Source organism: Carettochelys insculpta, chromosome 2 (genome assembly GCF_033958435.1).
Source record: "Carettochelys insculpta isolate YL-2023 chromosome 2, ASM3395843v1, whole genome shotgun sequence".
Classification (NCBI taxonomy): Eukaryota; Metazoa; Chordata; order Testudines; family Carettochelyidae; genus Carettochelys; species Carettochelys insculpta.
Window position 1 is genome coordinate 90,918,548 of NC_134138.1, and position 27,737 is coordinate 90,946,284.

General features: G+C 46.4%; 1 protein-coding gene across 4 annotated transcripts; it reads right to left on the reverse strand.

Annotated features, from left to right (window-relative positions):
- Positions 1-92: 92 nt before the first annotated feature.
- On the reverse strand, positions 93-27,565 carry ENOSF1 (enolase superfamily member 1). 4 transcript variants are annotated; one of them, XM_074987353.1, is made up of 16 exons: positions 27,428-27,565; positions 26,512-26,620; positions 22,426-22,541; positions 21,683-21,769; positions 20,056-20,082; positions 17,947-18,019; positions 17,682-17,720; positions 16,919-17,001; positions 16,051-16,085; positions 15,427-15,514; positions 11,725-11,859; positions 11,040-11,081; positions 3,805-3,934; positions 2,938-3,037; positions 1,495-1,576; positions 94-556 (listed from the first exon to the last, which is right to left on the reverse strand). In XM_074987353.1, exons 1-16 carry the CDS (start codon positions 27,509-27,511, stop codon positions 461-463), a joined length of 1,326 nt encoding a protein of 441 aa, XP_074843454.1. In that variant the 5' UTR covers positions 27,512-27,565; the 3' UTR covers positions 94-460. The 4 variants fall into 4 exon arrangements, with proteins under 4 accessions (XP_074843456.1, XP_074843454.1, XP_074843457.1 ...); XM_074987354.1 differs by lacking the exons at positions 26,512-26,620; positions 27,428-27,565 and adding an exon at positions 23,910-24,070 and having other exon boundaries at positions 107-556; XM_074987355.1 differs by lacking the exons at positions 15,427-15,514; positions 16,051-16,085 and having other exon boundaries at positions 93-556.
- Positions 27,566-27,737: the final 172 nt, after the last annotated feature.

A 27,737-nucleotide genomic window follows, 5' to 3' on the forward strand; every position in this document is an offset into this window, starting at 1 on the left:
ATCCATGTTACCAAGCCATGATAGTTCATGCGTACACATAGTAGTGAGTTAAAGTTTTCAGGACAAAAGTAGACAGTAAGGAATTTTATTTGAAAACTCTACATTCATAGTATATTGTGAGAAATCCCCTGCAACAATTTACCAAGGGTCATGTTGGATGTTCCAGCACTAGCAATTGAAAAAAAAAAAAAGTTACTGATTTTTATAGCCTAGCTCTAGAAATTTAGTGCAATTAACAGGCTATAAAATGAAGTGTAACAGTAAGCCCCACTCATAGTTCTTAAAAGGATCAAAAACTAGACAGCCCAGGTTGTTAATTCCTGAAGACTTTTGTCTGTTCATACAAAAGCATGTATTAGCAGCTCCAATCTTGTATCACCTAACAATAGTGTCTAAGCAGCTAGAGGAAATTTAATCCAGTCTGAAAATTGTCACGGTTAAGCTTGATACAGTAGTGCTTTTATGGCTTAGAAAGGAGTTTCTGCCAAACTTCCCCCTGTGGAAATTCATATTTCCTTACAGAATCTTCTTTCATTTCAGTGGAATATCCAGCATCCTACATAAGAAAAAAAATGTAAAAATGATACTGCAGCTAAGTTCCCTGTTCATTCAAATAGTTTAAATGCTGTCATGCAATTGGAGAAGAAGTGTTTTAATCTCTGTGCTGCTGGGGATTATGCCAACTCTAGTTCTCAATTTAACAAGTCTGGGCTCAACAAGATTGTTGTTTAACTAAAATGCTTGGTTTTGGAATTTGATTTTCAATGAAAAACCAAGGAGCTCTATCTTAAGATACTTGAAAGCATCTCCACTCAATTATCCTCCTTCATACTCTCTTCCACAAAAGAGAAGAGAATTAAGTTCAGTAAACTCTTTCATATTTGGCATTCAATCATCTGGAACTCTCAAATAACCGGCATTTTAACCATGAGTAAATTTGTTTTCCATAAGTACAGCATAGTGAAAATAAATACAAATAGTGTAAGTTTACAGTGTACAATGCTACTGTTGGTGGTAAATAAAGTACTCTGCATACATTTGTTTAATATCTAATTTTGTTTTTCTTTAGTACCACTCTATCCAGAATATTTGAATATCAGGCAAATTCCCAGCGCGGCTGGATACGGAAGAGTTTATTGTATAACACTTTAACCTAAGTTGGTTAGCCCAGAAATGCAAAAATATTAAACACTGGTAATTAGAGACTTGTTCTGGGTTGAGATTTTAAATAAGGATCACACTTCACTTCCTGAAGTGCATGTACTGCCTTTCATTTAGCAGTTCTGAACTGCCGTATCTATGCAATAGTTTAGTTTTAATTACCAATTAGCAATTGCCAGAGTGAAGATCACACTTCTAATTCTGGTTTTGACAATGTATGTCTAACATTTTCATTCTGCAGACCACTTTGTAGGAGAGCCTTTCACAAGCAATCTTTGTTTCAATTGCTTGTTACTGGGCTATTTAAATACATTTGATGCTCTGGTAGCATACCTGAGGTGGTAGATAGGAAGCATTCTTGATTATGACCGGATATTTGAAGTGTTCATGCAGATGATCTACATACTCACACATCCTACAACAAAGAAGAGGGGCAGTTTTCAGTTTTACATAGTCTTGTATTTATTTTTGACTATTATTGCTGTCAAGGAAACAAAGTTGAGGTGAAAGTTATACTGATCTTTGTATCTCAATTGTCAGCAAACTAAGAGACTGCCTTAGAAGCAGAAACAACTCCTAGATAGTGCTTCAGATAGATAAAATAGAATCTGCTTAGTCCAGTAATGCTGGTGGTCTCAGTAAAATGAGCCAGAGCAAGAATACATAGCAGAGGGCAGGATGTCGTATTAGGAAAGCAAGACTCAAACTTGCTTTTTCAATACAAAGATTATACAGAAGAGCTGTGTTTACTGGTTGTGTATTTTCCAAGGTACCACAAAATCTTGATTCTGAGGTCACCCAACAGATACAGAATGTATCTAGTGTGGGTATTGAAAGTAGATAAGCAATGCTAATTTCTGCATAAAGGTGAGTCTCTAAACCAGTGGGTCCTAGAGAAATTCACCCGATTGCTGCAGGCGTCCCCCCTCCCTCCAGCTGTGAGAACGCTCACTTGGAGCTGCGTGAGCTGCCTGGGGCTGAAGCCGTGCCACAGCTGGAGCTGCCATCACCCTCGCTGCCCTGTGGTTGGAGCCTGCCAGGGCCTGAGGAGCCACCTCCCCCTGCTGCTGTCACGCACGTGTCCCACCATGTGGTGGGGCGCATGCGCAGAGCGGTGCCCCACACGTGCGGCTCTCCTGAGCCAGGCTTTGCTACGTTATGCTGCTCCATTCATCGCACGTGGCGAACAGGGGCAGTATACTGGACACCTCAGCTCTAAACAAAGGCAGCTGCATGGCTGGCAGTGGGTCTGCTCCTCCTCAGTTCAGGAAGTAAGCAAGAACACTGATGTGACTGTAAACTGGCAAAATTTATCAAACAAGGAAATTTTAAGCATACTACTCCAGAGACAAAAAAGATAAAAACAAGAGGAATGGCTTATATTTAGCTGATAGTAAGCAGGAGCGGGGGAGTTTTTAGATTTGTGGGAAGCTACACCTAGAATACCTATTCAATTTAGAGCAGTGAGCTAATCTTTTGGTCACGCATGTGTTGGCTACCATTACAGTAGCAGTGGGTGGTGGTGGGGGTCAGAGAGACGCCAAAATACTGTTCTAAAAGTATCAAAACAGTCTTGGTCGGAAATATTCCTGGTTTGCTAGGCAACTGCCAAAGCAAAGTTCACACACTTCTGACTCATTTAAATCTCTCTGCGAGAGCCATGAGGGAAGCAGCTGGGAACATGTTTTTGTTTAGTAGTTATTATTGCATGACAGCCTTCTGGAAAAATAAGCTATCCCCACTATTGAATGTTAAATAGCATTTACCATTACTAACCTGTTTTCAAGGCTTCCAGATACTGCAATATAGTCAAATATTATCAAGTGCTGTACCAACTCACACAGCCCAACACCGCCGGCGTGAGGGCAAACAGGAACTGCAAAGAAAACGGGACACTCTCTTTAAAACAATCTGAAGAACAATAGCCAGTGACTGGATTATTCAGAAGCTTGTGTATCACCTCTACGGCCGTGTCTACACTAGCCCCAAACTTCGAAATGGCCACGCAAATGGCCATTTCGAAGTTTACTAATGAAGCGCTGAAATGCATATTCAGCGCTTCATTAGCATGCGGGCGGCCGCGGCACTTCGAAATTGACGCGCCTCGCTGCCGTGCGGCTCGTCCCGACGGGGCTCCTTTTCGAAAGGACCCCACCTACTTCGAAGTCCCCTTATTCCCATCTGCTCATAGGAATAAGGGGACTTCGAAGTAGGCGGGGTCCTTTCGAAAAGGAGCCCCGTTGGGAAGAGCCGCGTGGCGGCGAGGCGTGTCAATTTCGAAGTGCCGCGGCCGCCCGCATGCTAATGAAGCGCTGAATATGCATTTCAGCGCTTCATTAGTAAACTTCGAAACGGCCATTTGCGTGGCCATTTTGAAGTTTGGGGCTAGTGTAGACGTAGCCTACTAGGGTTCAACATCATTTCCAATACCATCCTGCACAGCTTTAGGAAAGCTCATCTCCCAGTAATAAGGGACCAAAGGCATTCTGAATTTGTAAGAAAGCATGACAAAACACAAATGATTGACCCACACATAAGCACTTCTCCAGGAGTTAGTAACATGACAGGTGAAGACGTTGCATGTTAAATTGGCGTAGAACAAAAGCAGTCTTAGTGCTACTGACACATTTCGAAGAGCCTTACTTTGAAACTTTTTTGCCATCAGCAACACAGATAAGTTTTCATTCACACTTCCCAGCCTGCAGCTGTCAATCTGGAGAAAGCTCAGGGCCTTAGCCTGTAGGAGCTGCTTAAATATAACTCTGTTGTGGCACTGCAAAAGTGGGAGAGGAGGGGAGGGAGAAAAAAAATGTTGAACCCCAGAGTCTAAGGAAGTGGCAAGATACCACAAACTGTTGGCAATATACGATTGTTTTGACTTGCAGTGTTCCCAGTATGTTTCCCAAGTTCTTTCTGTTATACCATTTAGCTAGACCAATTCCTGTAAGTGCAGAGGACTGCAAAGCATTTTATAAATATTAAATCATTGTGTACAGGTGTAAGGTAGAATTTTACCCATTTTATTGCTCTGTGAACTGAGGCATGCAGAAATGTCACTATTTGCTTAAGTTCACACAGCAATTCAGCAGCTGAGCTGGGATCAGAACTGAGTCCTAATTCCATGGTTTTTGTTTTAATCACCACGCAAAATCCCCACTTGTAATTGCATGTCACCCATCATATGACCGACTGGGTTACTGGAGCACTCAAATGGCAGTAGTGAATACACAGTGGTTTTGTTAGCTGTGGAAGACTTTCTTCTCCTGGACTCCTGCAGACCAGTCTAATGAGATGATTCGTGCCTTAGCAAATTCACATGAAATCTGGTCTTTTGTGTACTTTTACCCTCTGATACACATTTTGATGGGGTGGGGGAAGGGGAGACCAGCATTTTTCAAACTGAGGGTCCTGACTCAAGGCTGTCATGGAGGATGGGGCAGGTGTTGCAAGGTTCTTGCGGAGAGGGTCGGGGTTTGCAATACCGCCACCCTTCCTTCTGAACTAGTTTCAGAACTGGTTTGGTCAGGCAGTGGCGGCTGCTGGCAGGGATCCAGCTCTGAAGGCAGCACCCTGCCAAGCAGCAGCACAGAAGTAAGCCTGGGAATACTCCATCTTGCCACCCTTACTTCTGCGCTGTTGCCTTCAGAGCTGGGTGGCCTGAGAGTGACGCCTGAGGGCCCAGCTCTGAAGACAACAGTGCAGAAGTAAGGGTGGCAGCACCGTGACCCTGGGCCCTCCCCTCCTCTCCTCAAATTCCTTTTGGTTGAGGACGCCTACAAGTTAAAACACCACGAAATTTCCAATGGAAGTATCTGAAATCATGGAATGTACAATTGTTAAAGTCCTATGATTCTAATAAAATGGACCAAAATGGACTGTGATTCTAGTAAGGCCCTATGAAAAAGAAAAGTTACTCACCATAGTAACGGTGGTTCTTCGAGATGTGTCCCCGTGGGTGCTCCACATTAGGTGTCGGGCTCGCCCGGCGCCGCAGATCGGATCTTCCAAGCAGTTTCTGCCGGACCGCGCACGCGCCGGCACGCGCCGCTCCCTTGCGCGCTCCTGGCCACGTGCGCGATCTGGTCCACACCAGTTCCTTGACCAACCGCCTCGGATGCTCCTGCAAAACACTAAACAGAGATCCGAAGCGGGGAGGATGGGCGGGTAGTGGAGCACCCACGGGGACACATCTCGAAGAACCACCGTTACTACGGTGAGTAACCTTTCTTTCTTCTTCGAGTGTCCCCGTGGGTGCTCCACATTAGGTGACTACCCAGCAGTAACCCAAGATAGGAGGTGGGTAATCGGATTATGTGCAGCTTGTCCCCGAGAGGACCGCTGTCGAGAGACGGGTATCCTCATGGAATACCCTGTGAAGGGCATAATGTTTGGCGAAGGTGTCATAGGATGACCAGGTCGCCGCTCTGCAAATGTCTTTTAGCGCAATGCCCTTGAAAAAGGCTGTTGATGCTGCCACCGCCCTAGTGGAATGAGCCCTGGGCGTGGCCAGTAAAGGAGTCTTTTTGAGTTCGTAGCACATTTTTATGCAGGATACGATGTGCTTCGAGATTCTCTGCGAAGAGAGACCTTCTCCTTTCGATTTGGGAGCGAGAGAGACTAGGAGTCTATCCGTGTTCCGGAAGGACTTGGTCCTGTCTATATAGAAGGCTAGCGCCCTCCTCACGTCCAGGAGGTGTAGGTGCGCCTCTTTGTTAGAGTTATGAGGCTTTGGATAAAACGAGGGTAAAACGATAGGTTCGTTAATATGAAACTCAGAAGAAACTTTAGGAACAAAGGCTGGATGCAGCCGTATGGTTACCGCCTCCTTGGAAAAAACAGCGCAGGGTGGCGTTGCCATAACTGCCGCAAGCTCGCTCACCCTGCAAGCTGATGTGATTGCGAGAAGAAAGGTCGTCTTTATCGTAAGGAGGCGGAGGGAAACACAGTGGCCAAAGGCTCAAACGGTGGTCCCGTTATCGCATTAAGCATCAGGTCCAAGTTCCACGAAGGTGGAAGCGGTTTCCGAGGGGGGTATAGGTTTACCAACCCTTTGAGGAACCTGGTAACCATGGGATGGGTGAACACTGTGTGCCCTTCCTCTTCATGTCTGAACGCCAAAATGGTGGCAAGGTGGACCTTTAACGAGGATAGTGAGAGTCCTCCTCTCTTGAGGTCCAGTAAATACTCTAATATCACAGGTATAGGCACCGAAAGGGGGGCTAGCTGTTTGGTAGAACACCATGCCGTGAAGCGAGTCCATTTATGCTTGTAGGTCTTCCTGGTGGAAGTCCTCCTGCTACTTTCTAGGACTTGCTGCACTTCCTCCGTACATGTGCTCTGTAGGGAGCTGAGCCATGGATTAACCACGCTTGTAGTCGCAGGCCTTGGGGGTGCGGATGCACTATGGACCCCTGGGCTTGCGTGAGCAGATCCAGCATCACCGGAAGGGGCATCGGTGGCTGGTCCGACATGCGCAGGAGTAGGGGAAACCATTGCTGTCGATCCCACGTTGGGACTATCAGGATCATTCGGGCTCCTTCCCTCCTGGCTTTCTGCAAGACTTTGTGGATGAGCACTGTGGGAGGGAAAGCGTAAAGCAGGGGGCCCCTCCAGGAGATCGCAAATGCGTCCCCCAGGGACCCCCGTCCCAGTCCTGCCCTGGAGCAGAATCGTGGGCACTTCTTGTTGTGTTGAGTAGCAAACAGGTCTATCTGGGGAAAACCCCATGGGTGAAAAATCAGTCGTAGCAGATCGGGACGGATCTGCCACTTGTGCGTGAGTGCAAAACGCCTGCTCAGCTGGTCTGCCTTCACATTGTGAGCGCCTGGTAAGTACGAGGCTTTCAAGGTTATATTGTTGGCGATGCACCAGTTCCACAACCGGACTGCTTCCGCACATAAGGCACGGGACCGAGCTCCTCCTTGCCGATTTATATAAAACATGGTGGAGGTATTGTCTGTACTGATCCCGACTACTTTGCCTTGTATATGGTCTCTAAAGTGTCTGCAGGCATTGAACACTGCTCTGAGCTCCAGTATATTTATGTGCAGTGATCGCTCTGTGGAGGACCACAGCCCTTGCGTCACCTCTTTGCCCATGTGTGCTCCCCACCCTATGAGGGAGGCATCTGTACTAAGAAAACCCGATATTTGTGGTTGGTGGAAGGGTACCCCTGTTAGCAGGTTCTTGGGGTTTACCCACCATTGCAGGGATTTGCACACCTCTGTTGTGGGCGACACCACCCTGTGAACGGTGTGTGCTGCCGGTCTGTATACGCTCGCCAGCCAGTGCTGCATGCTGCGCATGTGTAACCTGGTGTTCTGTACTACGAACGTTGCTGCTGCCATGTGGCCCAGCAGCTGTAAGCATGTCAGAACCGGCACCGTAGGGCTGAAGGTGATGACTTGCACGAGGGAGCCGATGGCCCGAAAGCAAGTCTCTGGTAGATACACTCTCGCTGTAATAGAATTTATGCGTGCCCCTATGAACTCTATGTCCTGTGTGGGGTCTATCTTTGATTTTGCCAGATTGATAACCAGGCCGAGCGAAGAGAACGTGCCTGCTGTGATGTGTATCATGCGTAGTACCTCCTCCTTCGAGGCCCCTTTGAGTAGGCAGTCGTCCAGATACTGGAATATAAATACCCCCTGTCTGTGCAGGTAGGCTGACACCACTGCCAAGGTCTTGGTGAAGACTCTGGGGGCCGAGGAGAGGCCAAACAGTAGGACCTTGTATTGAAAATGTTCTTTGCCTACCATGAACCGGAGGAATCGTCGGTGAGCCGGATGGACAGTTATGTGAAAATACGCGTCTTGTAAGTCGAGGGCTGCGAACCAATCTCCATCGTCTAGTGCCGTAAGGATGGAGGCGATTGTGATCGTCCGAAAGCGTTGCTTGCGCAGGTACCGGTTGAGGCCCCAAAGATCTAAGATGGGCCTCCAGCCTCCTGTCTTTTTCTCCGTGAGGAAGTACCTCGAGTAGGACCCTCTCCCTTGCAGTTGCTCCGGCACTCTTTCCACTGCCCCTATGATCATGAGATGGTCTACCTCCTGCTTGAGCCTCCCTACGTGGGGGGCCTCCTGGAGGTGGGGCCTGGGTGGAGGTCGTGGCAGTGGGAGCGACTGGAAGGGGATGGCGTACCCCGTGGCTACAATCTCCAGCACCCATTTGTCTGTGGTGGTCCTTTGCCACTGGTCATAGAATGGTTGGAGGCGATGGTGGAATAACTGCTTCGGATGACCTTGTGCGATGGTAGTGATGGCGCAGCCCTGGATCTGTGTGTCAAACTTGTGGCCTTTGGCCTTGCCCCGAGGACGCACGGCTCTGTTGGGAATGTCGCCTGGGAGTTCTGTACTGCTGGTGCTGTTGATGTCGCCCTTGCTCGTAACCCCTGTGGTACTGGGGACGCTGTTGCTGGTACTGGTACCGTCTTTGTTGAGGGTAGTACTTTTTCTTTCTGTATGGAGGGGTGTAAATCCCCAGGGTCCTAAGTGTGGCTCTTGAATCTTTACTGGAATGAAGGACCGAGTCAGTTGATTCAGCAAACAGCTTCTGCGAGCCGAAGGGAAGACCGACTATCTTTGCCTGCAGGTCCCTCGGTATACCCGAAGTCTGGAGCCAGGACTCCCTTCGCATCACCACTGCCGTAGCTGTGGAGCGTACTGCTGTGTCTGCAACATCCAGGGCGATCTGAACTCCCGTCCTTGAGGCCGCATAGCCTTCTTGCACGATGGCCTTGAGCACCGGTTTCTTGCCCTCTGGAAGCGAGTCCATGAGGGAGGTTAACCTAGTGTAGTTGTCGAAATTATGGTTCGCTAGATGCACTGCATAATTTGCCATTCGCAACAGTAGAGTGGAGGAGGAGTAGACCTTTCTGCCGAACAGCTCTAGCTTCTTGGCATATTTGTCTGTTCCCCCTGTCTTGAATTGAGATGTCTTTGATCTTTGTTGCGACAACTCCACCACCAAGGAATTTGGTTGTGGGTGGCTGAACAGGAACTCCATGCCCTTCGCCGGCACGAAGTTTTTTTGTTTTTTTTTTTTATCCGCTCTCTTGTGGACAGGCGGAATAGTCGCAGGGGTCTGCCATATCATAGTGGCGGACTCCAAGATTGCGTCATCAAGCGGTATTGCTATTTTGGAGGAGGCCGGAGGTCTCAGATTTTTGAGGAGCTTATGGTGTTTCTCTTGCACCTTTGCTGTCTGGATGCCTTGCGTGAAGGCCACCCTCTTAAACAGCTCTTGGAACTGTTTGAGATCGTCCGGAGGATGGATGTCCCCCGGGGCCGTAGCCTCGTCCAGGGAGGAGAGCGAGGAACCACTAGGGTACGCCTCTCTGGACCCTTCCGGTTCCTGTTGGTGATGGTACATCCGCTCGCTGGAAGCTTGCAAGGGCGAGGCTGGTTGTAAAAATGGAGATGGGGGCTCCGGGTAGGCTAGGGGGGACCCCTGCCTTCTAGTTGGAGTCTGCAGCATGAGCGGAGGGCTGAGAGAAAGCAACTCTGCAGCCCTGTCTGGAGAGGGGCTGTGGTGCCTTGTTTTGTGTGCAGCCTTCCCCCTCCCTTGAGGGGGTAGCTCCGCCCCCTGACGTGTAGGGGATCTCAGCCCCGTCCGCGCTGTGCTCAGCACGCTTATGGGCGGTGCTGCACGGGCGGTGTCCTCCGGTGCCTGCAGGCTGCGTGCCTGCGCGCTCTGCACCGCCGGTTCCCCGGAGGTCGGTGCCGCTGCTTGCGGTGCCGCGGGTACTGGCGCTTGTTTAGCCGCCGCCCTGCCTACGGTGCGGGGCGGCTGTTTGATTATCGGAGGCTGAGCCGCCTGCACGTGGCTCTCCGTGCCGCCGTCGATCAGCTGTTGCTGCGGCTGGGGGCTGTGCGCTCCTCCCGTCCCGCTCGCTGTTGCTGCCGGCAGGGATCGGGCTGGGGAGACTTTCCTCCGTTTTTGCGCTGATGGGGTGAGGGAGGCGGCTTTCCTTTTATGGGCCCCAGAGGGTCCCTCCTGCTGCGGCCGCTCCGGCACGTCTGGCTGGAGGGCCTTGTCGAAGAGCAGCATTTTAAGCCGCATCTCCCTGTCCTTCCTTGCTCTGCCTCTTAATTTTGCACAGAAGGAGCATTCCTGCGTGACATGGGACTCCCCCAGGCACCTTATGCAGTGACTGTGCCCATCAGACGCTGGCATTGCCTCTCGGCAAGACTCACATTCCTTGAATCCTGAAGAGGACATTGTTGGTGAGTCTTTCAGTTGTTAATGGGGTACTTAGCACCTTCTCTGTGCTGTTTTCCCCCTCTCCGATAGCCTGCCATGGCTGGAGGGCTAATGGCCCTAGGCTCCTGGCCTCCGGTGCTCCGCTTGTTACTAGGACTGGACTGAATGCTGTCCCGCTTATTGTTTCTTTTTCTTTTTCTTTTTTTTTTTTTGAAAATAACAACTGGCTAACTTAACAGTAGCCTAAGAACTTGAAAACTTTAAAGAAAAACAGTTAAAACCATTGAATACGCTAACTTGGCCGTAGCCTAGTCGGATTCCGTCTGCAGCCGACGGCGGTTAAGAGGAACTGGCGGGGACCGGATCGCGCACGTGGCCAGGAGCGCGCAAGGGAGCGGTGCGCACCGGCGCATGCGCGGTCCGGCAGAAACTGCTTGGAAGATCCGATCTGCGGCGCCGGGCGAGCCCGACACCTCATGTGGAGCACCCACGGGGACACTCGAAGAAGAAGTAACAGTTAGTCTTAAATTATGTGAAATAAATCCTAGGCTCTTTTCAGTCATGTCACTGACATCTCAAACGCGAGAGCCGAGTGAGCTTTGGCATAAATTCTTAGAAGGCACAGAAGTGACATTAAATAAAAGACAGAATGAAAAACAACTTCGACATCCACTTACTTGTTCTCCTGTTGCCACACCAATTCCTAATGGCGCCAATGCCTACAAGAATAAACAAATGGGCTTGCTTTCAATTTGTAATCCCCTAATTTCACTAGAATGAGGGGACAGGGAGAAGAATGACAGCTAACAAAGTGCAACATTTGTTTCTTCCTATCTATTTGGAAACAACTAAGTGGTTTTTTTAGTGCATTTTATGCTGCTTTTTTGATATCCTCTTACAGAATTCTTCGCATACCATTGGGGTGTGTACTGCTGTAAAGGGATATGCATCAGGGCTCTAGCATTACTATTAGCTCTAACACGTTATGAGTATGTACCCGGAGCTAGCATTACTCTAACTTTACTGAAACACCAAAATATATTATCCACATACATTAAAAGATACATGCACATTTTAGGGCAAATCATGTGCCCTAAACTTATCTGTGTTGCCCTGGTTACTTTTACCTGTGTATGACAGTCATACAGTCTTTTATATAATCTTTGGAACATGCTATTCGTTTATTAAGCGTAGTGGCATAATACAGGATATGCACAGGACCTTGTAGCAAATATATTTTATGACTTTTGCCAGCTGTTTCAGCCTGAATTTTGACCATTCCAAACAGCACAGTTAAGTAAATCACTGCTGCTCTCCACACTGTAGTCATTATGCCATTAGTGAAATGAAAAACACTTGCACCTTAGAAATGGCTGCATGTCCAAGAATATCATCAGGAGAAGTTGGTTCTTCAATCCAGACTGGTTTAAATTCAGCTAATTTAGTGACCCACTCTATTGCTTCCTTGACCTCCCATCGTTGGTTAGCGTCCAGCATCTGAGAATAATTAGACATCAAATTCACTTGTATTACTATACTCAATTTTCATACATGACAATGTAAAAAAGAGCCACAATGTTGCTATAAATTAAAGTAAAAAGGAAATCCAGTGTGGTCTCTTCTCTTGTTTTCTTATCTTTAACCCGTCATATGACATTACAAAGCACATGTTCTACCACTCCTAGACTCAGTAAAGAGAAGGAAAAAATAATAGCCTAAAAGATGAACTCCAGGTGGAAATCCAAACATTATGTTTTATTGGAATTGCTGCTTTGAGATGCCACATTAAATCAAAGGCCCCTGGTGCTCTACAAATTGTTAAAAGATCCACAGAAACTTTTACAAAAGGAAGGTCACAGATTTGGTCTTAAACTCTTATTCCAATTAAGGCTGTCATATTCTGCTCCTCTGAATCTCCCCAGCAGATTTCAAATGTGTATGACATGGTCAGTTTCTCTCCTGAATTTCTGTGTATTGTTCTTGTGCACCATTGAAGAAGTGCCACACTGAACCTTAAAAAGGCTTGATTCAGTATCAGGCAAACCAATTCCCCTATGGCAAGTGAATAAAGCACTCCAGAACAGGGATGGCTGAATATTTGCAACAGAATTGGTTTGTTTGTTTGTTTTTTTCCTGAGAGGGAGGCAGGTGTTGATCAGAAACTTAGGAGTTTGACTAAGATTACATTCACAAACAGGTATTTGCTTTCCATGGAAAGTTTTCACTTTGTGTTGAAAACTGAACTCATGAGAACCAAGAATTCTGATGTGGAAATGCTGCCACAGTGCCTAGTAGGAGCCTCATGTTCTCACTTTACTCTTTGGCAGTGGTTCTCAACCTCTCCCTTTCTGACCCCCTCCCTTTCTCCAACATGCTGTGTGCCTGCGTAGACACTAAGTTAAAAGCCACGGGTGACATTATGGGGTAGCAAACAAGGCCCCCACACAGGTAAGTTGCTCAGACTTCAGCTTCAGCCCAACGAGGTGAGGCTTCAGCTTTCTGTACTGGGCCTCAGTGAGGCTAGTACTAGTCCTGCTCTCTGGTTTATTCCGGCCAACCTGGAGCCTACTAGGTCACTGGTTCAGAACCACTGCTCTATGGGCCAGGCTCTTCATCCATGCTACAATTTCCATGATACACTGTAGCCATGAAGTCCCCATAACAAAATTTCTATTGGCTTAGCAAGATGGGAGACTGTGGTGAATTATGAGAGGCAGAGCCCAGCCAAGGCCCAGCTCAAACTCTGAAATACCATGAATCACCCAAATTGCACCTCCTGTGATGCAGCGCAGCAGTTTTTCTGAGTCTAAATTTATCACTTTTAGATGAAAGTATTTGGCTGAAATTTTCTGGTCAAAAATATTTCAGCTTTGTGCTGAAAATTAAAAGCTTTCCAAACAACTCTATTCTGCTGTAGGCCTTATTCAGGCAGCAGTCTCAGAGGTTACAAAGGGGCTGCGCTGAAACTAGCAAGTTCTTTTGAAAGATTTTTTGAAAGAAGGGGACTCTTTCAAAGATACCACAGAGCGTCTACACACAAAAACAGCAACGAAGCTATGGGTACCCACATGGCCCCTCAATATGCCAATATTTTCATGGCTGACCTGGAACAGTGCTTACTTAGCTCTCGTCCACTAACACCCCGTCTCTACTTACACCACATTGATGACATCTTCATCATCTGGACCCATGGGAAGGAGACTCTGGAGGAATTCCACCAGGACTTCAACAACTTTCACCCCAACATCAACCTCAGCCTGGAACAGTCTACACAAGAAATCCACTTCCTGGACACCATGGTGCTAATATAGGATGGCCACATCAATACCACCCTGTACTGTAAACCCACTGACCGCTACGCCCACCTTCATGCCTCCAGTTTCTATCCCAGACACACCACATGGTCCATTGTCTATAGCCAAGCACTAAGATATAACCGTATTTGCTCCAACCCCTCCGACAGAGACAAACACCTACAGGATCTCTACCAAGCATTCTTGAAACTGCAATACCCACCTGAGGAAGTGAAAAAACAGATCAACAGAGCCAGATGTGTCCCATGAAGCCTCTTACTACAGGACAAGCCCAAGAGAGAAACCAACAGAACTCCACTAGCCGTCACCTACAGTCCTCAGCTAAAACCTCTACAGCGCAGAATCAGGAATTTACAACCCATCCTGGACAATGATCCCTCACTTTCACAGGCCTTGGGAGGTAGACCAGTCCTTGCCCACAGACAACCTGCCAACCTGAAGCAAATCCTAACCAGCAACTATACACTGCACCACAGTCACTCTAACTCAGGGACCCATCCAGGCAACAAACCTCGTTGCCAGCTCTGCCCACATATCTACACCAGCAACACCATTACAGGACCTAACCAGATCAGCCACACCACCGTGGGTTCATTCAGCTGCACATCTACCAATATAATTTATGCCATCATGTGCCAGCAATGCCCATCTGCTATATACATCGGACAAACTGGACAGTCTCTACGTAAAAGAATAAACGCACACAAATCAGATATCAGAAATGGCAATATACAAAAACCCGTAGGAGAGCACTTCAATCTCCCAGGTCACACAGTAGCAGACTTAAAAGTAGCTATCCTACAGCAAAGAAATTTCAGGACCAGACTCCAAAGTGAAATTGCTGAGCTACAATTCATCTGCAAATTCGACATCCTCAGCTCAGACTTAAACAAAGACTGCAAATGGCTGGCTAAATACAAAAGCAGCTTCCCCTCCCTTGGTGTTCACACCTCCAGATCAACTGCTGGTAGTAAGCCTCACCCTTGCTGACTGAGCTAACCTTGTTATCCCCACCCTTGCTCTGGCTTATTTATACCTGGCCCTGCAGATTTCCATGACCAGCATCTGATGAAGTGAGTCTGTGCTCACGAAAGCTCATGCTCAAAACTTTTCTGTTAGTCTATAAGGTGCCACAGGACGCTTCGTTGCTGTTACAGATCAGATTAACATGGCTACCCCTCCGATACTACACACAAAAAGTGATCTTTGAAACGTAAAGCCAAAGAACGTGGCACTCCTTTCGCAATTGCTCTTCCTTTCCCGTTTCAGGGAGAATGCCCCCTTTCGAAAGAAAATGCGTAGCTGCTCCACAGGGACCTTCTTTTGAAAGAGCAGTCCTCATGGCACCTAATTTTTGGATCCCTGGCCTGTTCTTCAAAAGAGCAGGGGCTCTGTGGACACTGTCCTTTGAAAGAGCAGATCACTCTTTTGATCCACTTTTTTGTGTGTGGACACTCTTTTGAAAGACATTCTTTCAGAAGAGACCTTCCAGAAGGGCTTCTTTCAAAAGACCTCTGTAGTGTAGAGGTAGCCAGGGAGTTTTGGCACAAGAAATACAGGACTGATCATGTGGGTACTTTGGCGATGCAGTTTATTAACTCTCCTGGGTATAAGCAGTATGTATCACCATCTTTATGCAGGATGGGGAAAAATTATGTGGCAATCTCATCCTATACCAATACCAACATAACAGACAGCTATTTTATATTTAAATTACTCAGAAGTAGTGTAATCATTAAAAGATATTCACCAATGTCTTGTCGGGGCCAATCATTTCTCTTATAAGTCTGCATCTACGAATATCATCCTGCAGATTGGCACCAACCTTTACTTTGAACCTACACACAACATTTGTAATAAAATGTAAGTCACTTTACCATGACTAATGTAGCACTGACTTTTTCTCTGCAAACTGAAAATTCATATTTACAAAAACACCAGAGTCATTATTTATATGTTATGGCTATAATGTTTTATGGTTAGTATTTTCTTATCACACCTGTCCTTTTCCCAGCACGACTTCACTCTCATTTAACATAAAAGAAAGAGCAAATACTTTCCCACGAATCAACAGGGAAGTAGGGACATTTGTTAGCTACTAGCTTACAGCTTGCTGGGGGACAGCTCATTTTACCATTCATTTACTTAGACATATATTGTATTGGTCTGTTATGAAATAGCAGAAAGAACTCTTTTAAAAAAAGTCAGAAGCAAAGCCCTCTACCTTCTCAGAAAGTAGAGACTGAAAAGACCTATAAGGTTATACATCTAGTCTGTTGCTCTGCTAAATCAGGACTACTCTTGATCATTTATTTCCCCTTTCTAATAATCATTGACAGAAGATTTAAGCATATGAGGTAATTGTTTACTACACCTTGTCCAGCCATTGTTTAACGCCTCCTTGCATAGCTGCAGATAAAATTACATATATTATAACCTCCAGTATGTAGACTAGCATTTATTTACAGGTTGTCTAACTCAGGATGAATTTCCCAGACATTTCTTTATTGACATCAGTGTAGAAACAGTCACTGACAGCAGAATTTCAGATGAAATAAGGGACCCCAACCCCTGAATATATGTAAAAAAATACATTATGCATTTCTTCTCAGGAAATGACAGCCCTGTTATTTAACAATGCTATTTCCAGATATAAGGAAAACTGAACTTGTCCAAATCCTAAACCAAATGATACATGTGTATTGTATTAACCAGTCCTCAGGTTCCAGAACTCTGGAGACCTTTTGTGATATTTCACTTCGAAGGACTATTTTACTACAGTGAAACTAAGCCCATTTTACTTCTGAACGAGAGAGTCCACAAAGGAGTTAAATCCACTTTGACTTCACATCTTTTGTTAAACCCTCTTCTTTTTCCTGAGTATCCGTATGTCAACAAAGCCCTTGTGCAGCTGTGTAAGTGCAAAGTGCAATCCTCTAGTTATCCACAGTACACCCATGTAAACTGACTTGCAATGATCTATGCTTCTCTCCAAACAGCTACAGCTAAAACCCCAACGCAGGCTGGCCTTAAAACCCTTCACATTCTGGCTAGCAAAAAACCCAAGGAACAACGAGGCCAATAGAACACGACCAGCTTTAACTCCTCGCATACGCAATGCTTCATTGTTTCACTTTGCATCTGAGCCTGAAACCATGCTACCCTGAAGTGCTGAATCACCACCTTCTGATATTCCCCACCAGACAGAATTACTTCTGTAATCTGAGGCCAAAGAATCAAACCTGTTTTAACTGCTGGTCCCGGTAGCCCAGCCAGGCACAAGAAGTGGTGTAAGCAGGGTACCCATGCTTTAGCATGTGCTCTTCTATGAAGACAAAGAATGTCGCCAGTGAACATATGCTGTTTTCTGTTTAACACATTTAGTTCATATGGCAGTTCTGATAAACAGGTACTCATAGAACCAAAAGGAATTTGGTCCCCAAACTCCCCAGTCTCAAAGCCCTGCAAATCCGCAAATATCCACTTTATAGCCTCATCTGTGGATGTGGATGCGAATATCCATGGCTCATTTTTGCTGACAGATATGGACAAAAATTTTGTGTCTTGCACCTGCAAATCTGCAGATATCTGCTTTATATCTGTGGGTATCTACAGATCAAAATCGGCATGCGTATCTCCATCTGCAAAAATGATCTGCACAGGGCTCTACCTGCCCTTCCCTTTGGAAACGTAGGAGAGCTTCAGCTCAGAACAATAGCTTTAGGGTGTTACTACCAGCACCAGGCCATTGTGACTGACAGAAATGAGACAAGGAGATGCAAATGGGCACCAAGACAGCCCAAGCCCCCTCTATATGTACATCTACCACCTTGCCAATGACTCAGGAGGAGCAGCTATCACACAAGGCATTCTGTTCACATGAGAGCCTCGACTGTCACATTCCGCTTCCCAGGGACTGACGCAGGATGTCATATCCACCAGGCAGTGTGTTTGGTCCTTTATTCTCCTTTGAGACAGCACAAGTAAACTTGGTTTAAAACTTACCTTTTTCTTTCTTCCCAAGTAGGCCATTTTGGAGTATTTCTGCATGAGGCAGGGGAGAAAGAGGCAGGGGGAAATTACTGCATTAATCAAAGATCAATTCTTCTATGTTTCCAAACTCTACTGCCACACTTTGCTGTTCTCATAAAAATTCTGATCCCTTTACTCCCAAGGAGAAATGCCCTACTCTTCCAACAACTCTCCTGAAATCAAAGGCAGCTCAAGGAGTACAGGGATCAGAATCTGTCTTGATAGAAGAATGACTTACCATAAGCTTCTTTCTCTGTTAATGCATCTGTAATATACCTGAAATCTATGCAGGATAACAACTGTTTGGGGTCCTGTTAACAAAATATTCAGTGTAAAACAAAACACCAAGAATAATAATAATAAAAAAAATCACATTACAGAAAGGGAATACCGAAGTAAAATATACAGCGACCATATGAGCCATCTATCAGCCTATTCTCTGACACACAACAACCTGTAAGGAGTCACTGATTCTAAAATCAAACATTAACTGGAGCTGGCAAACTTTAAGGTTCTATGCAAAAAGGTATTTAGCCATGTGCTTACTGTTAAGCTGGTGAATAATCCCATTTAACTCAATGGTGCCATTCACACATGTAATGTTAAACATGCAGAAAAATCTCTGGAAGATCACAGTGTAATTAACAAACACTTAAAAAAATCCATTTGGAATACTCTAGCTGTGTCTACACGTGCACGCTACTTCGAAGTAGCGGCACTAACTTCGAAATAGCGCCCGTCGCGGCTACACGCGTCGGGCGCTATTTCGAAGTTAACTTCGACGTTAGGCGGCGAGACGTCGAAGTCGCTAACCTCATGAGGGGATCGGAATAGCACCCTACTTCGACGTTCAACGTCGAAGTAGGGACCGTGTAGACGATCCGCGTCCCGCAACGTCGAAATTGCGGGGTCCTCTATGGCGGCCATCAGCTGGGGGGTTGAGAGATGCTCTCTCTCCAGCCCCTGCGGGGCTCTATGGTCACCGTGGGCAGCAGCCCTTAGCCCAGGGCTTCTGGCTGCTGCTGCGGCAGCTGGGGATCCATGCTGCATGCACAGGGTCTGCAACCAGTTGTAGGCTCTGTGTATCTTGTGTTGTTTAGTGCAACTGTGTCTGGGAGGGGCCCTTTAAGGGAGCGGCTTGCTGTTGAGTCCGCCCTGTGACCCTGTCTGCAGCTGTGCCTGGCACCCTTATTTCGATGTGTGCTACTTTGGCGTGTAGATGTACCCTCGCAGCACCTATTTCGATGTGGTGCCGCGCAACGTCGAAGTTGAACATCGACGTTGCCAGCCCTGGAGGACGTGTAGACGTTATTCATCGAAATAGCCTATTTCGATGTTGGCTTCACGTGTAGACGTAGCCTCTAAGTGTACAAATCTGTACGTACTATGATCTTCACAGAGGAATGACAGTGCTTTCCACATCAAAGGCTGCTTTGAAAATCTGGCTCAAGAGAGTACTTATCAAAAGAGAAGGCTTAAAGTAAAGAAATGTATGGGAAATAGTTTCAGATAAACCCAATTCACTACATTTTAAACTGAGACGTATTCAATGTTAACAGGTTGTAGAGAAGAGACTGAGGACATTAGTTTTTTTAAAAACCTGCCTCAAATGCTTTCATTTTTAAAAAGCCTAGTTAGTCCTCAATCCTGCAAAGATTTAAGCTCATGCCTACTATCTGAATATAAAAACTGCTAACAAAGCATCAAGAGATTTGTTTTCTGTAAATGCTGGACTTTGGTGTATTTATTACTGCATGCAGAGGCTTGTGTTTTCTAAAGTAACTAGTGATTCGGGGTATCTCAGGTTTTGGTGTCCTACATTGACATCATATCCTGGGGTCTGATATCCATAGAGGCAGTAATCACCAATTCGTGAATGTAACTCAAAGTTGAGCATCCAAAAACTGAAGCATCTCAAATGACTTTTGTCCTGGAACAATAACAACAGCCCCTAAGCCTAGTCATAAGGGTTTAGGCCAAGCATTAGGCCTGCATTTTAAAAACATAATTTACTAGTATAAATATAGATGAGTGCCAGTTGCCATATATAGTATCGTAGCTGAACAGGCCAGTTTGTGACTGTGCTCCTCTTAAAAGCTCTGATTTGCACAGCTGCGTGGGGCCAGGAACAGACATCTCAGAAGGAGAAGAGTCCTCCAGAGCAGGTAGTCACATCTACAGCTTGCTGAACCTCTAGTTCCTACAGCCTCAGAATGAGCTCTGTGTCCCCATAAGAAGCAATTTTAGCCTTGATACTTCCTGAAACATTTACTCTTTTAATGATGCAGAAACACCAATGTGAAACAGTGGTAATGTTAGCCCCCTAGAGATAAGAAGGTTTTCTTACCATGTCAACCAGTAACTTCCACAGAGGCTAAAAGACAAAACAATTTAATGATATGAAATGGATGGAGATCAAATAAAAGCAGCGCACAGGTTACATATGTACCTTGAACTGACAAAAAATAAGGGTGGAAAACATGTACGTTTGACACCCAATGCATCTGGCGACACAATCGCCAAACCAAGGCAGAGATTCAAGATTTCAAGCCCCGGCAAGGAACATCCCTCTTAGCTCTGCCTCATGATGGCCAGGACACCAATCCTGAGCCTGCAAATATCTGCCATTAGCTCACTTTTATTATGTTAAATCAGCAGTACCTGAAATGCTGACATGCCATTACTGCTGGATATGCTGTTTATGCTGAAGAAATTGATCCTTTCTATTTCTAGGATTTATTTTAAAACAGTATGTTTCTTGTGCCCCTTACGTTGCAGCTGTGTAACACTCTTGGGTGCTCACAAATTCACTGGGGCCTAATACCTTTCCTAGGAAAGGGTACCTGCAGGACATCTATTTGTAGCATTTTTGTAGCTGTGTTGATCTTAGGATATTAGAATCAAGGTGGCTGAGGCACCATCTCCTACAGGACCAACTTAAGACAGTAGCAATGAGTAACTAGAATGGTGTTACTAACTATTTCTATTGTGGTGACACCTAGTCACAGACCAAGATGCTATTGTGCTAGGAGTTGTAGAAATACAGTGCATGCCCTATTTAAATATTTTACAACTTCTATGAGGGCTTGTCTACACTACCACCTTCTTTCAAAGGAAGGATGGTAATTAGGGTGTTAGGAGTTTACTAATGAAGTGGTGCCGCACATGGGCAGCACTTCATTAAGCAAATTCCACCCCGCGGCAACTCCGAAGTTTTAAACTTCGACGTACTGGCGGGTGCGTGCTGGTACTTCGAAGTGCCGGGGCAACTTCAAAGTCCCCTTACTCCTCAAATTTTGGGGAAGAAAATGCTTAGCCCACAAATTTTGAGGAGTAAGGGGACTTCGACGTTGCCCCGGCACTTTGAAGTACCAGTAGGTGCACCATGGCTAGACGCGTGCTGGTACTTCAAAGTTTAAAACTTCGAAGTTGCCGCGGGGGGAATTTACTTAATGAAGTGCTGCCCATGCACGGTAGCACTTCATTAGTAAACTCCCAATACCCTAATTACCCTCCTTCCTTCGAAGGAAGGTCGTAGTGTAGACACAGCCTGAATGTACTAGGTGTCTCAGACAGAAATACACAATCCAGCTCCAAATAACTTTCAATAGCATATTAAACACAAGATTTATTGGAAAAGTGATTATGAGAAATTCTGCAAAGGGAATCAAGAAAACATTAGTAGAGCTAGTCAAAAACAAAACACGTTGTTGCAAAGACATCATCTTCGGGTCAAAATTCAAACAAAAATGTCTGCTGATATTTTTTCCTGACTAGCTCTACTGGTAAGTGGCGTATAAGCATCAACTACCAAAGCTTCAGTCCAACAAAAGGAACAGCCTCAATTAAATAAATGGTGTGCATCAAGGAACTTAAGATCAGGGTCTAGAACTGGAGAACGTATACAGGGTGTAGGACTCTCTAGTTTAACAAAGACAGGGACATGTTTTGTCCATGTGCTTTAAGTAAGTCACCTTTCCCTCCTGCTTAGCCCACAAATCCCAAACAGCATTCAGAACAGCAGCAGTGGCCAAATGAATAGCTCCTTTCTCCGGACCAATCTGTTGAGAGAGAGGAAAAAACCCCACAGTCACCTACAATGATTTAGCATTGCTTGATATTTTCCATGTCTAATTAACACTGGTCAGCAAATTTACACACCTCTTGGACAACACAACAAAGGGAAAAAACACTCGAGTGAAAAAGACTAACCTCTTCCTTAAAACCTCAGAAAAATCTGAAGTGGATATGTGTTAGATGCACTGTGAGATTACTACAATGGCTATACCATTCTGATTACTAGCTGAGTTTTCCAGTTTCAAGAATCCTAGGCACTAAATAGAAATATTTTTTGAACTCTTGCAAATCAAAACAATGGGGAAAAAAAGAAAGACTAACTCTAATTACTGGGAAACAAAGAATCTGAACTCTTTGCACTACTGCTGAATTTGGATCCACATGGGTGGCTATTTGCATTCATTTCAATCCTCTTTGAAAACAACAGGGCCCTGGATAGGTGCAAGGGTCCTGTCTGGCAGATCCTGCTGCAGTGGTAGGAACATGGTTGTGAAAGAGAAATTCTCTCTCCTCCCCTCTCCCCGCACACCTGTGCAGAGATTTTTACCTAAAAATATTTTTACATGCATCATTCTAGTATGTTCAAATTCACGTTTGTTGCCATCCACTTACAACACCACTCCATAAAGATACCTCTTACCCATCGGAGCTGTCCATCATTGGTGAGCTGCCTGTAGAATCCTCTAAAATCGCTCACGATTTCTTCCAGGTTTTTATTAACCACGTGAATGGAGAGAGCGTTAACAGCACAAACAACTGGAAAACACACCATAACTTATTGCTTTAATACCACACAGAGACTAGAACAAAAAAAAAACAAAACAAACGAACAACAAAAAAAACCCAACAACTTAGAATGCTAGTTCTATTGTTCAACCATATTGTAGAATTCCACCTTTTTTGCACTGTTGCTGGAGCTAGGGGAGCTTTTCCACGCCCTGGCTTGAAGTGGGTTCCATGATAGACAAGATTTAAAGTTGGGTTAATGGCTCTCAGCACCACCACCCTCCAAAGAGTTCCAGCACCTCTGTGTTCCTGACAGGGGCTCGGTCCAGCAGACTGAATATTGTAATTGCGAGCCAGGAACACCTGACACATAACATTGGCTCTGCCATTGATTCTGCTGTGTGCCCTCTGGGAAGCCACATAACTCTGCATCTTATGCCTCCCTATTTACCCCCTAGAAAAGCTAATATCTACCACTGAAAGGGATTGTAAGGCTCAATTAGTTAATAACTGAAGGGTGTCTGGAGCTGAAAAGTCACATATATCGGTGCTTCTCAACCCATGACATGCACAGCCTTAGGGGGACGCAAGAGAAGTTTAGGGGTATATGCAGCTCTTAAGCAGCATGTAGCCCTTTGAGCAGTGAAACGTGGCTCCTGCTCAGAGCTGCACATTGGGAGTGCTTACCACTGCTCTGTGCATGAAGGGACAAGTGTGTGGTGGTTCCAGTGAGTCCCAAGCGCTGGGTAGGAGCAGGGAGATGGGGCTGGGGTGCCTGTGTCTGAAGAAGGGAGGAGGGGAGAATGGGTTAGTACAGGGGCTTGGGGGTGCCTGGCTCTGGGGAAGGCATTGAGCCACATAGTAAATATTTATTTTTCTCTCTCTCTAGATTATATAGATCTATAAAAATAAATTTATAAATTACAGATTATACATCTATAGCTACATATCTGAGAAGTGCAGGTATTGGGAATACTTTGTTTTTGGAAACGGGATACTTCATTAAAAAAAGGTTGAGAAACACTGACATGTATCACCTCTACCTGCAGAGAAAGATCTTACTGCCAAGGTAACCTCACAGTACAGTGTTCACAAGGGGCAATGTCATGCTATCACATGCATACGCAAATACAGCACACAGTAAGCTCTTTCCTATCTGGTGCCCCGCTCCGGGGACAGTGTCAGGTGGGGAGTTTGACTGGGGCGGTACACCTGTCAAACCGTAACGCAGGTGTCCTAAGGCGAGCTCAGGGAGGACAGAAACCTCCCGTAGAGCAGAAGGGCAAAAGCTCGCTTGATCTTGATTTTCAGTATGAATACAGACCATGAAAGTGGGGCCTCACGATCCTTCTAACTTCTTGGGTTGTAAGCAGGAGGTGTCAGAAAAATTACCGTCACCTTCTGACGCAGATAAGAAGAGAACAGCCAACTGTCTGTGAAATCTTGGCCTAGTTCTGTGAGGGCCACCCATTTCAGGCATGAGCTTGAGGTGTCGGATGAGTGGGTTCAAGTCTTTGTTCCATCCCAGGCTTCGGTGACCTTAACTAAGTCTCAGTCTTTCTGCGCCTCAGCTGTCCTCTATAAAATAGGGAAATAATATTTCTGTGCCTCAGGTGGCTACTGTAAGGCCAAAAGACTGGAAGGTGCTCACCTACTATGGTAATGAGCACGAGATAAGCATTCACATAGGCTGCATCTACACTGTCACTCACTTTTGAAAGGGGCATGCAAATACAGCCCATCAAAATGCAAATGAGGTGCTGATTTGTATATTCAGTGCCTTATTTGCATAACAGTAGCCACTCTCTGTTCCAGAAGTGCTGTTTTGTAAATGTAAAATAGGCAGGTAGACAGGGTTCCTTTGAAAGGAAGCTGCGCTTTCGAAAGCACTCTTCTTCCTAATTGTAATGTTGCTAATAAAATGAAGATGAAAACAGTGTTAGCAACTGTGTGAAATTTAGAAAATGTCTCCAAAATAGAGAGGGCCCCAAATGATTATAAGTGCAAGAGACAAGGTGAACAAGGAGGTAATTGCTTTCTATTGGTGAGAGAGACAAGCTTTTGAAGTTACCCAGAGCTTGTCTTCAGGTCTGGGCTCTGGGTAACCTTGAAAGCTTGTCTCACTCACCAACATGAGATAGTCTAATATTACCTGACACTTTTTGTGTCTAACGTCCAGGGTTCAGCATGGCTTCAATGACGTCACATATGTTTAACTGCGAGAGGCATTTAATTGTCACTCCTCTTACTGAGGGTTAAAAATAAATAACGTATGTTGTACCAATGATTCTATTCGATAGGCATGCAAAGATTTCTTGACCTTTCATAGTTAATTTGTGCAGTAACTTCTCAAATCTTGTTATCTGGAGGTTCATATCTGCAAATGTCCATGTAAATTTATGGGAGCAGAGACACCCCAAATCCGGCCATTATTATTCGACCACTTTTGCAATGCACCAAAAAGAGTGCAGGTGTTTTACAGGTTCCAAAAGGAGGCAAGCTCCATGTCTTTGCCATCTATGACCTGTTTCTGCACAGAGAACTGAGCAGGTGGACAAATGGGGTACTAAGTTAATGATGCTCTGTGTGGGTGCAGGGATTTGTTCTCACAGGTCTCTGCAGGACCAGAGCCCGGTTTTCAGAAAGAAAATGCTATACAATATGTAGAGTACAGATCCTACTCTTAAGTAAGTCTATATATCTAATGAGGGACTTTGCAGCAGGAGGTTATTTGCACTGGCGCAACTACTGAGAAGGGAAGGGACCAGAGAAGAAAAACATTTTCCCCCACCCACTTTTTTGTTACAGCAGACCCTCGAGTTACGTGAGGGTTCCGTTCCACACACCCTCACGTAACCCAGAATTCACGTAAGTGGGGCCCGGCTTTTTCCCCCGGCAGAAAAACATGTTCTGCAGCTGGAGAAGCAGCAGAAAGGTAAGTCCTGGGGTTGGGGGAGGGGCAGTTGGGGAGGGTTAAGCCTGGCAGTGGGTTGGGGCTGCAGGGGGGCGAGGGGTGGAGCTGAGCTGGAGCTGTGCATGGGAGTGGTGAGCTGGAGTCCTGCTCACATGTTAAGTCGGGCTCCAGGGGGTTTGAACCAGATCATTGGGGGGGTGGGGTGGGTTTGAACCAGTGCAGGAGGGCAGACCCAGAGCTGCGCATGAGGAGTCTGAACCAGGGCTGGGGCGGGGTTGAGCCAAAGCCATGTGTGAGAGGTGGTGAACTAGAGCCAGAGATGGTGGGGGGTGAGCAGGAGCCATGTGTGAGTGGTGAGCAGAGCTGGGGGCAGGGCTGAGCCAGGGCCACGTGGAGCTGACGGAGGGGAGGGTTGAGCCAGGCCCGGGGGGGGGGGGGGGAGCAAGTTAACTGCAACTGGCAATCGCTCATTTCCAGGGTTTACTGTAGGAATTAGGGGTCAGCTGCATAACAGTGGGGTCACGTACCCTGAGACCTTATTGTATTCCACGAATGTTCCTACTGAGACCCTCTCAGTGTTAGCATCTCCCTTCACCTTTATGGTTTGTGGTTACACCAAAGACCAGACAGAGCTGCAACCCATGGTAAAAATTGCACAGCAATTGCAATTTCAAAACCAATCAGCCCTATTTTCTGTTTTTGTATGGGGACAGTTGGGAGGGAGGAAGGAGGGGAAGAAAGCAAGAAAGGGTTGTTAAACATTAAAAGCAGTTAAAAGACAGCAGCAGCCTGCAAGTCTGACAACTGCAGCCATGATGACAACTGTTTGGTAACTCTTTTAGGTGAGGCTATAAAGGGATTTTGCAGAAGAGTTTTCCCCAATAAGTGATGTATTAGGGGGAAAAATATCAAGGAAAGTCTTAAATTGTAACTTGTACATCTCTGTAAGCTGCCCAAATACCTAGGGCTTTAAAAGTGGTAAAATGGTCTTGTATTTCATTGTCAAAAATGGAGAACCTGCATGAATCCAAATCTTTCAATGTGACTTGGGACCCCTTTGTATTTACAGAAATGATAATAACTTACCAACTTCTGTACCTTTACCCAAAGTAAATGTTAATCCATAACCTCTGAGTCCATCACAAGCATCGGTTTCTATTATAACATAGGCAGCAGAATAGTCAGGGTCAGGGTGCTAAATTAAAGACCAAAAACCAACAGCAGTTATTGGAGCAGAAACCTACACAGATGGATCAACAGGGATTTCCCCATGACAGACAACAGAAAGCACCCACAAAGGAATGACAAAGTGGGCAGCAATTTATTTAAGTTTTGTGACAAAATAAACATAAAACACTGGCTCTGCAGAAGTAATTTCACCTATCTCCCACTGAACAGAGCAAGATGCTACTAGGAGGAACTGACTGATCTGATCACTAGTTTTTGATCCGAGGATAAGATCTACACTCCAGGCTGGTGTTCCCTGCAAGCTGAATGCTTGGTTGGGTGCCTAGGAGATTCAGGGGCCATCCAGTTGATTAGCAGAGAGCCCCCAGACACCACAGCGGGCTGTGTGTGTTTCTAGGAGTGGTGCACACCAGGATGTGCATCACTTTACATAATCTTTACTCCGTCCATGACAGAAAAAGGTGGAGGGAATACTGCTCCAGGCCCGGGGGCCGCCACCTAATTCTAGCAGTGACCCCTTCCGCTCAGGGGTGCGAGCCCAGGCTCTGGCCTCGGGCTCCAACTGCAAGTCCCCTGGGCCCGTTGCATGCACCAGCCCCAGATCAGACACTTGATTGTGACCAGTGTAGCCCCGCGGGCCGGTGCTGCGGCAGCGCGGCGGGGTTCAAGCGCAGATCTGCTGGGGCCGCGGAGAGGCCTGTCACCCGGGCCCGTGGCTCCAGCAGCCCCGAAGAGCAGACCCAAGCTCGGGCGCCGCCGCTGGCTCCGCCCAGGGGAGGCGGGTAGCGGGGGCGGCCGCCGCTGCGGCGCTTACCATAGCATCGGAGCCATGGTGCTCCAGCGAGGTGGGGAAGCGGATATCGCTCACCGCCAGCCCGGTGATCCTGCCCCCCACCATGACGCTCAGCCCCCGCACGACCGTCTCCCCAGGCCGCGCGAGCCACCCTGGCCGGAGCTCCTCCCCGCACCCGGCCCTGCAGGCCGCTCTCGAGGCTGATTGGTGCCCTGGGCTTCGGACGCCAGAGGCGGGATTGGTCGCGCAGGGCGTTCTAGAAGGCGGAGGGGCGGACGTTCTGCAAGCGCAGGGCAGGGGAAGGGCGGTGGCGGGCGGTGCTTGCGGGTAG

Coding starts and splice junctions, on each gene's coding strand:
- ENOSF1 (XM_074987353.1), bottom strand. CDS start 27,511: ATGGTGGGGGGCAGGATCACCGGGCTGGCGGTGAGCGATATCCGCTTC. Junction 20,083..21,682: donor GGGCTAAGCAGGAGGGAAAG/GTGACTTACTTA, acceptor TTTGTCTTTTAG/CCTCTGTGGAAGTTACTGGT. Junction 1,577..2,937: donor TCTGGAAGCCTTGAAAACAG/GTTAGTAATGGT, acceptor TCTTTGTTGTAG/GATGTGTGAGTATGTAGATC.